The sequence below is a fragment of the Heteronotia binoei genome, chromosome 20, assembly GCF_032191835.1.
Source record: "Heteronotia binoei isolate CCM8104 ecotype False Entrance Well chromosome 20, APGP_CSIRO_Hbin_v1, whole genome shotgun sequence".
Taxonomy (NCBI): Eukaryota; Metazoa; Chordata; class Lepidosauria; order Squamata; family Gekkonidae; genus Heteronotia; species Heteronotia binoei.
This window is the reverse complement of record NC_083242.1, coordinates 7,166,908-7,179,216: the sequence shown is the minus strand read 5'-3', so window position 1 is coordinate 7,179,216 and position 12,309 is coordinate 7,166,908. Positions and strand designations below refer to the sequence as shown.

General features: G+C 44.4%; 1 protein-coding gene across 1 annotated transcript; it reads left to right on the top strand.

The window, feature by feature from the left end:
* LOC132588459 (olfactory receptor 2Y1B-like) lies at positions 1-939 on the top strand. The gene has a single exon (XM_060260853.1). The coding sequence runs from the start codon at positions 1-3 to the stop codon at positions 937-939; it is 939 nt and encodes a 312-aa protein (XP_060116836.1).
* The last annotated feature ends 11,370 nt before the right edge of the window (positions 940-12,309 follow it).

Below are 12,309 nucleotides of genomic sequence, written 5' to 3'. Positions count from 1 at the left end.
ATGGGAAGTAGAAACATCACGGTTATCGAAGAATTCATCCTTCTCGGTTTTGCCAACCACCCCCGACTGGAGTTGGTCCTTTTTGCAGTCCTGTCTCTGATCTACTTGGTGACCCTGTTTGGGAACCTCTCTATCCTGGCACTGACTTGCCTCGATTCTCGTCTCCACACCCCGATGTACTTTTTCCTCAGCAACCTGGCCTTCTTGAACATCTGTTACACATCAGCCGTGGTCCCCAAGATGCTCATCAACTTCTTTGTAGTGAGGAAGTCAATTTCTTATCATTTCTGCATGGCACAAGTGTACATCACACTTTTCTTGGGGGCGGCAGAGTGTTTCCTGCTCATGGTGATGGCGTTTGACCGGTACGCCGCTATATGCCACCCTCTCCATTACACAACGATGATGAACAAGACCGTTTGCGTCTCCCTCGCCATCAGTGCTTGGGTTAGCAGCTTCCTAATATCAGTGGCCCCTTCCTTTGCGATGAAGCGATCTCTATGCAACCTCATCATAGACCATCTGTTTTGTGAGGCCCCTATCCTTTTTCAGTTGGCATGTCCTGGGCAGGATCTTTCACAGAACGAGACCATGATGGTTGTGGGCAGTGTGTTCACTTTGCTCCTCCCGTTTGTCTTGATCCTGTTGTCCTATGTTCGCATCGTGGCGGCCATCTTGAGAATCTCCTCCGCTGATGGGAAGAGGAAAGCCTTCTCCACTTGCTCGGCCCACGTCACCGTGGTGACCATCTACTATGGGAGCGGCATGTTTACGTACATGAGGCCTCAGTCCAGCTCTTCGGCTGAGAAGGACAAGTTGATTTCTCTCTTCTATTCCGTGATAAACCCCATGCTGAACCCAATTATCTACAGCCTGAGGAACAAAGATGTCAAAGAAGCCCTCCTGAAAGTGCTGGGGAGAACCAAGGGGTCCCAGTAAGACTATAAGGAAGCCTCAGACTGCCCAATACCTGTTGTGGTTGCAACATTCTCTTATGCTAGGCAGCTGCTTGTTTCTAACCTGTCTACTTTTATGGAACCCTTAGCATTGTGATAGTTAGTAGATCTGGGGGCATTACCTCAGAGTGCAGAAGAAGAAAGTAAATACTGAGATGTTTCTTTTGATACTTCTCAAATGTTTTTCTAATAGCAGCTTGCAAGCTACAGCGATCCATGCAATGACTTCTAAATAGCCTCATTCTGTCACATTGTTTTATTGTACATCTTTTAAATCTTGTTCATAGTACCGTATTTTGCTATGTATACTTTATGTATTTATTTTCATGGCAGGAAGTAAACTGTATACTTTGGGGGCTTTACTGGGTCGTTATGGCCTCTGGCTACAACAATAAAATACTTTGACCACTGGTGGATCTCCTGATAGCACCTGGGTTTAGACCACTGTGTGACATGGAGTGTTGGACTGGATAGACCTCTCGCTTGATCTCACATGGTTTCTCTTTTGTTCTTATGTGTGGGGCAGTGATGCGCTGTCTTCTTGATGCTTGTGGGGGGCAACATTGGGAGGGCTTCTGGAGTTCTGGCCCTGCTGGTGGATCTCCTCATGGCACCTGGGTTTTTGGCCACTGCATTACACAGAGTGTTGGACTGAGTGGGCCATTGGTCTGATCAGAATAGTTCCTCTTATATTTTCATGTTTCAGATTTCTAAAATTCTAATTTGGCACTTTCTTCTTTAACCTTCATCGGCAGTCTTTTCAAGTGTTTACTATTTTCTGTTGGGTAAGGCGATATCATCTGTCTATGTCTACTACAATTTTTCTATTTAACCCCCCCCCCCAACTAATTGTTTCCCTTCCTTTTTCTACTTCCTTAACTCAATTACGATGTACGGATACCCCATTCAATGGGGATTTGAACAGAACTGCACACCAAAACGAAGATTTTCATCACCAGATCAGAATCCATCCTAGTTGCCCCCAGAAAGGCCTTTGAGGAATTGTCCCCAAGGAAGTTTTTGGCTTCTGCAAGATCATCCCTTGGTACCACTCGTGTCTTCCCCAGAGCCTGGTGGAAAACATTGTACAAATTTGTTATCTGAGTAGGATTTGGGACAGTGAGACAAACTGGGAGAAGTAGCACAGAGAAACTTTTAACTATGTTTGTATGCTTCTCAGGAGATCAGCTCTTCCCCTCTGGACAAATGTGCTTCCCAAAAAATGCTACTATGAGTCCCTCAGCAATCAGTTATGATTACGGAGGTGAAAAAGTTGATCTGTGTTGTCCTCTTGGCGAAGTGGAAGGAAGAAGTTTAGGAGAGCCAAAATAAGTTCCATTCTCTCTGTGGGTGCATTTCCTTACAATATGTCCACCCTTCCTCTCCCATTGCTTTGGGCTGCTATTACATAAGATTTGTGGACTTCCGGGGTTGGAAAATGCCGAGCTGAACTGCTTCTCAGAAGGGGAGCAGGCTGGAACTTCTGTTCAGGGTAGTGAAAGGCAATCTAATGCCTACTGCCTACTTTTCTCAGACAGAGATCAGTCCAAGATATGCACAAGAAACTTTGAGGAGATTTACCTTGGCTAAAAGGAAGTCCCGGGGGGGGGGGGGGGGCTCCTTTGAGGCTTTGAGGGGTCTCCGGAGATGAGTTGCATTTTCATCATCTGCAGAAGTTTCCAGATGATTCCAGATTTACTATTTATTAAGTAAATAACTCGACAGGATCCTAACCTTCTTTGATACTACTAAACATCTAAAGCTACACAAGACCGGTGTTGATCTGGATAACTACAGAAAAGGTACTGATCGCTATCTTTCATTCCAGGACTAATTAAAGTTAAACAAAATAAAATCAGAAGGTGGGAAACTGAAATCTAGAAAGCTTGGAAGAAGAAGGGGAGAAGGGGCAAAATATGGATTTTGTAAATTTAAAGGACAATGCTTAAAAGTGGAAAGGAAGTTATTGTTTGGTCTACTTGCGGTTTTTGAGAAAAAGCCCCATCGTCATAGAATTGCCGCTCTCACAGTCAACACAGGAAATACGTCAAGTATCGTGAGATCTCTCTACCAGTAAAAACGGGATTTGGTGGCAAGTAAAGCAGGAAGTATTGGATGGAAAAGGGAAATCATCGAAGCAGCCAGCCTACTCTAGGACTATAATATCATAGAAAAACATTGGCGGCCATTGCTAGGAGGCGAAAGTTTAAATAAAATTTTTAAAGTGTTCGGGACATTAAAAATTGGTGGAGCTAACAGAGGCGAAGATTATAAGGTAAATGCTATTGGATATTATTGTTAATACCTGTTTCAGAAGTCCTTAGAGGAAACAAGAAAAAAAAATTAAAGTGAGGCAGAAAGTCGCGACCGCCATTTTGGGAAAAATAAAAACTTTAAAAATTAATATCTGAGCCCAGGAGGCTCTGAGGACGGCAAAATTAGGCTCATTGAAGAAAGCAAGCTTCACTCTTTTAAACCTGATAGTTGAAATTTAATTTGGTGAGATCAAAATTTTCGGTGTTTTTACATGTCAGACCACAAGCAAACCCGTGCAAGGACTACTTCACTGGAGAAAATGCAGGACCAATTAGAGGCAATGGAAGCCAGGATAACGAAAGGGATGAAGGAGATGATAACTGCTTCCAAAAAAGAAATTAGAAAAGATATTGAAGAGCTAAAAAAAGATATAGAAGATCTCAGGAATGAGACTGTGGTAACATCAAAGAAAGAGCAGGAGGTGGAAGGGAGAGTGAAAGTACATGATTCCACCTTGTTAAAAATACAAGAAAAAGTGGCAATTCATGACAGCAAATTGATGGAGACCCAGATATGTCTGAGAGGAGTACCTGAGGATGAAGAAACTGACTTGAAAGAATATATAATAAAAATAATTGCAGAATTTTTGGAGGAAGATCCTGAAGGGACTAGAAATATGTATGACTATATGTACAGAGTGAACTCACTTCATGCCAAAAAAAAAATAATCTACCAAGAGATGTGGTCATAAGATATATGACAAAAGAAATGGTGGGAAAGATCATGAATAAAAACAGAAATGGAAAAAGTTCTGCTTGGAGATAATGAAAAATTAATTTCAAAACTATATAAATTACTCTTAAAATGGTCTACGGAAGATAAAGTAGTGAAATTGCAAATGATTAAGTGGGCAATTAATGTAAATAAAGAAATACAGATAGAAACTTGGGAATATTTGTGGAAGAATTCTATGAAGCTTTCGGTGTGTCATAGTATTAAAGAGAACTGTTTTAAAATGATGTATAGATGATATGACTCCTAAAAAGTTAGCAAGGATGAACAATAAGATGCCAGAGAGATGTTGGAAATGTAAAAAACATGAAGGTTCTTTCTACCATATGTGGTGGACTTGTGAAAGAGCAAAAAAGTATTGGCAGATGATTCAACAAGAAATTTCTAGGATCTTGGGATATGAATTTAAGAAAGTTGCAGAGACTTTTCTGTTGGGATTACAAATGGAAAAATTTCCAAAAGAAGATAGAACTATAATTTGGTACTTGCTTTCGGCTGCTAGGACATTGTATGCACAGTTATGGAAACAAGAAAAAATACCAGAGAAATGGGATTGGATTGTAAAAGTTATGACATGGAGTGAAATGGACAAATTAACAAGAATTTTAAGAGACTATGACTTAGAAGTTTTTAAGATGGAGTGGAAAAAGTTTAGAAGATATGTAGGAAAAAAGTGGAAAATAAAAGGACATTGGACAATTTTTGATAATGATTAAGTCTTAGAAGGAAGGAGAATATTAATCTTTGTTTTTATTAGTTAAGGGTACCTTTAAATATTAGTATTTTAAGTAAATAACACCGGCGGGGGTCAAGTAAGGGGGGGAGGGGTGGTTAGAAAGTAATATATGGGAGAGATAAAAAAAAGTTACTAATGATGCAAGAAATAGATATTGTTTCCATATGTTACAAATAAAATTGTTTTAAGAGGGCTGCTCTTACATAAGGTCATTCTTCAGATATTGATGGTTCCCAGCCCTGGGCTGGGAAATTTCTGGGAATTTTTGGGGTGGAGCTGAGGGAAGTCACAGTTTGGAGAGGGAAGGTACCTCAGTGGGATACAGTTCCGTAGAATCACCTTTTAAAGTGGCCATCTTCTCCAAGGGGAACTGATCTTTGTGATCTGGAGACTGGTTGTAATCTCCAGCCACCATCTCTGGAGACTGGCCACCCTAGATATGACACCTCAAATTATATCAGACACACTTAGGGTTCAAAATACTCTAGGGGCAAATGATCGGGGCTGGATCCAGCTTCTTAATCACATTGTAGTCTTCTGGGGCTAACTAGCAAAAGGTGCACCTTTTGAAAGGAAATAATTGTGTGTTTTGTTTTTTTGAGACAATAAAAGGTGTTCTTCCTGCAGTGTAAGAAGGTCCATCAGTGGCTATAGGTCCATCAGTGGCTATTAGCCACAGTGTGTGTGTGTGTGTGTATATATATATATATATATATATTTGGCCGCTGTGTGACACAGAATGTTGAACTGGATGGGCCATTGGCCTGATCTAACATGGCTTCTCTTATGTTCTTATGTTCTTAACTGATTACTAGAAAGAGAAAACTTGGATTTAAAAGAAATAGCACAGAAGAAAATCACTGTGAATCATACCTTTTCTATATTTCTTCCCGATGTTCTTTTAAAAAAATTCTCTCTTTTTAATAGCAATGACCCAAGACTGCATTTACCTAATCTCGGCTTTGAGGAAAGAGGTGAGTGATGAGTTGCTAATGGGTTTTCTTATGGTTAAAACTTCCTTCCAATGGAAACCATCTTTTTTTTACTTCCTTCCAATGGAAACCATCTTTTTTTACTTTTCCGAAGTCCAGATTGTCACATGCAGAGTGAAAAGGGGCTTATGTGCCAAACACTCCACCAAAAAGGCACATTTGGAAGTGCTATGGAATTAATGAGATTTTGATGAACTGGCCAATAAATGTGAGCGGGGTGGTGGGGGGAAGACCTTTCTATCTTGAATTTCCAGTCTGATTAGACTGAAGTTGGTCATGTTATTTTCATAGTCAGTAGTTTAATTTTATTTTGATGATTGGCTGGATAATCAGGGCTTTTTTTGTAGCAGGAATTCCTTTGCATATTAGGCCATACCCCACAATGTAGCCAATCTTCCAAGAGCTTACTGGAGAGCCAGTTTGGTGTGGGGGTTAAGTGTGCGGACTCTTATCTGGGAGAACTGGGTTTGATTCTCCGCTCCTCCACTTGCACCTGCTAGCATGGCCTTGGGTCAGCCATAGCTCTGGCAGAGGTGGTCCTTGAAAGGGCAGCTGCTGGGAGAGCCCTCTCCAGCCCCACCCACCTCACAGGGTGTCTGTTGTGAGGGAGGAAGGTAAAGGAGATTGTGAGCCGCTCTGAGACTCTTCGGAGTGGAGGGCGAAATATAAATCCAATATCTTCATCAGCGACCCGAACATCTTATAGAGAGAGTTTGAAGGCCTATGAGATGGCAATCAAATCCGCAAAGAGAGCATTCTTTGCGGCTAAGATTGCGTCCGCAACTTCGCGCCCGGCACAATTATTCGACGTAATTAGAGGACTCACAACGCTGCCGCAAGGCAGGTTAAATTCTATTGAATTGGAAATTGGCTGTGAGGCTTTTGCGAAATTTTTTGCGGATAAAGTCGCGTCACTCCGCCCCGACCCCCCTGCCAGTTTGGAGACAGTTAGCGAACCTGAGGCCCCGAGCCTGTCTTTGGAGTATACTCTGGATGGCTTTGGCCCCCTCAGTCTGGAGGAAGTTGACAGGATTCTTGTATCTGTTCGCCCAACAACTTGTAAATTAGACCCATGCCCTTCCTGGCTTATTAAATCTTGCCAGGGGGATCTTAGATATCCCGTGCGGGATATCATAAATAGATCCCTAATGGAAGGGCACTTTCCAACGCCACTCAAAGAGGCTGTGGTCCGACCCCTCCTAAAAAAGCCATCTTTAGATCCGGCCCAATTGACACACTACCGGCCGGTTTCAAATTTGCCCTTCCTGGGTAAACTCATTGAGAGGGCAGTGGCGATGCAGTTACAGACTTTCCTGGAGGACACTTCCGTCCTTGACCCATTTCAGTCCGGCTTTCGCCCGGGACACGGGACGGAGACGGTGTTGGTTGCCCTAGTGGATGACCTTCAACGGCATCTGGATCGGGGTGGCTCGGCGGTGCTGATGTTGTTAGACCTGTCGGCTGCGTTCGACAAGGTCGACCATCGGCTACTGACGTGCCGCCTCGCCGACGCGGGGATTCAGGGGTTGGCCTTACAGTGGCTTTCCTCTTTCCTGGAAGGTCGGGGACAAAGGGTCGCAATTGGGGGGAAGCTATCCCGGAGGCGCACACTCGATTGTGGTGTGCCCCAGGGGGCGGTTCTCTCCCCGATGTTATTTAACATCTCCATGCGGCCTCTTGCCCAGATTGCCCGAAGGTATGGGCTGGGGTGTCACCAGTATGCTGATGACACCCAGCTCTATCTACTGATGGACGGCCAGCCTGTCTGCGCCCCGGAAAATCTTGACCGGGCATTACGGGCCGTGGCTGAGTGGCTCAGACTGAGTGGGCTGAAGCTAAATCCTACGAAGACAGAGGTCCTTTGCTTGGGTCGCCGCGGCCTGGGGAGGGGGATCTCCCTGCCGGCTTTTGACGGTGCGCCGCTGATGGCGGCGGACAGGGTCAAGAGCTTGGGGGTGCTATTGGAGCCTTCCTTAAAGATGGAGGCTCAGATAGCAGCCGCTGCTAAGTCCGCATTTTTTCATCTTAGGCGGGCAAGGCAGCTGGCCCCCTTTCTGGAGCGCGACGACCTAGCAACAGTGATCCATGCTACGGTCACCTCAAGGTTGGACTACTGCAATGCCCTCTACATGGGGCTGCCCTTGTCTCGGACCTGGAAACTGCAGCTGGTGCAGAATGCTGCGGCCCGGCTGTTACTGGGTCTCCCAAAGTGGGGACACATCCGGCCGGGTCTCCGGACTCTGCACTGGCTTCCAGTGATATACCGAGTCCGGTACAAGGTGCTGGTTATCACCTTTCAAGCCCTATATGGCCTGGGACCTGCCTACCTGAAGGACCGTCTCTCCCCACATGTTCCCCAGAGAGCACTGAGGTCAGGAACACAAAATCTCCTCACTATCCCCGGGCCAAAAGAAGCCCATCTGAAAGCCACCAGAGAAAGGGCTTTCTCCGTTATGGCCCCCGTATGGCTGCCGGAAGAGGTGAGGGCCCTGCGGGACTTGGCGCAGTTCCGCAGGGCCTGTAAGACGACCCTCTTCCGGCTAGCCTATACCTAGCCAGAATGACAACTGATGTAACTGGCCAGCCATCTGTTTACAGTAAATTGAAATATTCTGTTTTAAAGTTTTAACTGTTTAAATATTTAATTGTTTTTATACCTGAAATTGTTTAAATTTTATGTTGATTAATTGTTGGAAGCCGCCCTGAGCCATCCGTGGGAAGGGCGGGATATAAATCCCAAATAAATAAATAAATAAATAAACCTCACGGGGTGTCTGTTGTGAGGGAGGAAGGGAAAGGAGATTGTGAGCCGCTCTGAGACTCTTTGGAGTGGAGGGCGGGATATAAATCCAATATCTTCATCTACCTCACAGGGCGTCTGTTGTGGGGGAGGAAAGGAAAGGAGATTGTGAGCCGCTCTAGGAGACTCTTCGGAGTGGAGGGCGGGATATAAATCCAATATCTTCATCAACCTCACAGGGTGTCTGTTGTGAGGGAGGAAGGGAAAGGAGATTGTGAGCCGCTCTGAGACTCTTTGGAGTGGAGGGCGGGATATAAATCCAATATCTTCATCAACCTCACAGGGTGTCTGTTGTGAGGGAGGAAGGTAAAGGAGATTGTGAGCCGCTCTGAGACTCTTCGGAGTGGAGGGCGAAATATAAATCCAATATCTTCATCAACCTCACAGGGTGTCTGTTGTGAGGGAGGAAGGGAAAGGAGATTGTGAGCCGCTCTGAAACTCTTTGGAGTGGAGGGCGGGATATAAATCCAATATCTTCTTCTTCTTCTCTGAGTACAGGACCTACTGTAAGCTTCAGGAGGATTGGCTATATCAGGGGTGTGTGGCCTAATAGGCAAAGGCGTTCCTGCTACAAAAAAAGCCCTGGATATATTTATCACGGAGCAGTGGGTTTGCAAGAGTTTTGCCCTTAGAGAGCATTCAACATGCCTGCCAACGTAATTCAGAGCATCTGCTGTGAAACTCCCATGTACCGCGGAAGATTCTGGGGTATATGCTGATTCTGATTGGTAGAACCTCTCCAAGGTCTCAAGGCTGAGGTCTTTTGCATCATCTACTTTTGGCAGGAGATACCTGGGACTGAACTTGGGAACTCAGAGGTTCTGTCACTGAGGCCACAGCATCTTTTTGACCCTACGTGTGAGACCCATCTCAATGAAGATTGCTTTTACACCCATGTTCTTCTTGTTCCTAGATTCAGGTGGGTAACCATGTTGGTCTGAAGCAACAGAACAGAGTTTGAGTTCAGTGGCACCTTTAAGAACAAAGTTTGATTTGGGGTACCATATGCATAAACCACCATGAGCAAATAGAACGTGCAGATGTCCCTGTGACAAAGTGTGCATTCACACTACACTGAATCACGTGTTTTGCAACCGTTTTTTTACTATCAAAGATTTCAGGTTTTCATGGCTGGTAACATCATTACGGTTTGTAGAGTCTTTCGGGATCAAGTGCCGTGTTCTACTGGAGAAAGTTTTCCTTCCAGACGTTTCGTTCTCAGCTGTGGAGAACATCCTCAGTGGCGTTGCAGCCGGAGCAGGCGCTCTGACCTTCTTGGCTGCTGTGCGTTGAGTGGGTCCAGGGCTGTTCAAGAACAGCAAAAATCCAGCTGAAAAACTCCTTATTTAGTGTAGTGTGAAAGCGCCCAAAGTTGAAACCAAAGAGCATATGATTACAGAATGCCCTATATTCAATGATCTGAGGGCTAATTTAATCACCCCTTTTCTTAAAAACATGGCATTGCTTAATATGAGAGCCCAGATGATGTGGCTACTATCGCATATAAACAATCTTGTCAAGTTTTCGGTGGCAAAATGTATAGGAACAATAATTAAATATCGGGGAAATAGTACTAAGTAAGGCCTATTCTGTTTTAATTTCTGCTTAAGGCTGTACCTGTGTGAGCAGTACTAGATAGATAGATTTGGGGTAAAAGCTTTTGTGAGCACAAACAATGCATGATTGCAAAAGCTTATGCCCAGGGTAAAATTTAGTTGGTCTTAAAGTTGCCGCTGGACTCAGACTTGGTTTGGTTTCTTGTTACTGTGCACTGTAAGGACGGATCTATATCAGAGGACTGTTTGGTATTCAGGGAAATGTTTCTGCCGTTACTGACCTTTTCCTTTTAGGAACCTGGAAGCCTCTGAGATACTCCAAAAGGGTTTTCTGGGATAGAGTCCGAAAACATCTTTTGGGGACGGTGTTATGTCTGCTCTAAAACATGCCCAAAGCTACTGAAGAAAGGGGAATCTGTTGCCTAGAAGAGAAAGTCAGGGAAGAAATAATCACAGTGCATGCAATTTTTAAAAAGTGAGATTACATCTCATTGAAATACACGGGAAGGCAATAACGGATTCCTATTTTGCTGCTTTAGGTTTTTACTTATGAATCATACCTGTACTCTACCTTGCATCTGGGAATCTCCAGATGGGATACCCAGGCCAGCACCATCCTGTTTTAGACTCACAATCACTGTGTGATGCAAGACAGGTTGAGAAACAAGGAACTGCCATTAAGAGTGTCAAATCAAGGGTCCATCTCGTTTAGGAGCCTGTTCCCAGGTGTTTCTGGGTGCTCACAAGCAGGGTAAGAAGGAGGCAGGCTTCCCCAGTTGCTTGTCTCCCTGTACCTAGGATTTGAGGTAGATTGCCTCTGAACATGGAGGTTTCACTCAGCTAGAATGGCTAATAGCTCTTGATAGAGCCCATCACGAACTTGTCTCCTCTCATGCAGGGAAATGATGCTGGGAAAGGACTTTCTTTGCCTGCCTTTCCCAGCAGACAGTGTAGAGTCAGGAGGGCCAAGGTTTTCTGTGTTGAATCCTTGTTACATTCTTTTTTGAAAGGAAAGGTTGAGGGAATCATTTCATCTTCAGAGTGCTGGGTATTCAAATGAATAAGACCCGGAACACTCAGGTCTCCTCTAGTGTTTGGATTCTATAATCGGGGACCCCCTTTCATGTTTGTTGGATTCTGTAATCAGGGATCCTCTAGGACAGGGGTGGCCAAACTGCAGCTCGGGAGCCACATGTGGCTCTTTCACACACATTGTGTGGCTCATGAAGCCCCCACTGCCCCATAGGCCAGCTTGGAGAAAGCATTTGTCTCTTTAAATCACGTCTCCAAGCCCAGCTAGCCAGTGGCTTGGAGATTGCATTTAAAGTTAAAGTTGCTTTCTTCCCACCCACCCCTCCCTCCTCCTCCCTCCCTTCCTTCCTTCCAACACCTGATGTTCCTGTCTTGCAGCTCTCAAAGATCTGATATTTATTCTATGTGGCTCTTATGTAAAGCAAGTTTGGCTACCCCTACTATAGGATGATCCTCAGTTGTTTATTCTTACTAACAATACTTTTAAAAGCCTTTTGAGGATGTATTTTTCACCTTTTTTATTTTGGTGGGTGAGGAATAATCTCCATTGTTTCTTTAAGAGGACGCTGATGATTCACATCTGCCTGCTTTGGTGAAGGAGAACCTAAATTCGGTGTGCATAAATTGCCCCTTGCAAATCCACAAAGCTTCCTTTGCTGAACATGCCTTGGCTTCTGATATCCTTTTCCCCTAGGCAAAAGATGTTGGTGCTTCCATATCTGAATTAAGGTAACGTGATCATAGAATCATAGAGTTGGAAGGAACCTCCAGGGTCATCTAGTCCAACCCCTGACACAATGCAGGACATTCACAAACATCTCCTCCTAAATACCGCATGAGAGTCCATTGGACCTCTTCACTATTTTATAGGACCACAGAGTACAACTAATAGGGGTTTTTTTTAGGGGGGGTGGTTGGTTTTATTTAATGGTATTGATGAAAATGCAAACAGCGAAGTGCTTTCTGCAAACATGAGAATCGTAGAGGCACCTCTGTCATAAAAAGCAAAGATTGGTGGGAGTTCTCTGTTGAGCACACATTCAGGGAACAATTGGGCTTGTGGTTTGTAAAACAATCCTTGGAGTGGTGACTCATGAGGTGTTTTGGGAGAAGCAGTCAGAAGACGGGTTCCTTCACCCATTCCCACCTTAGCTATTCCACAGACAACAACATAGATCTGATCATAGAA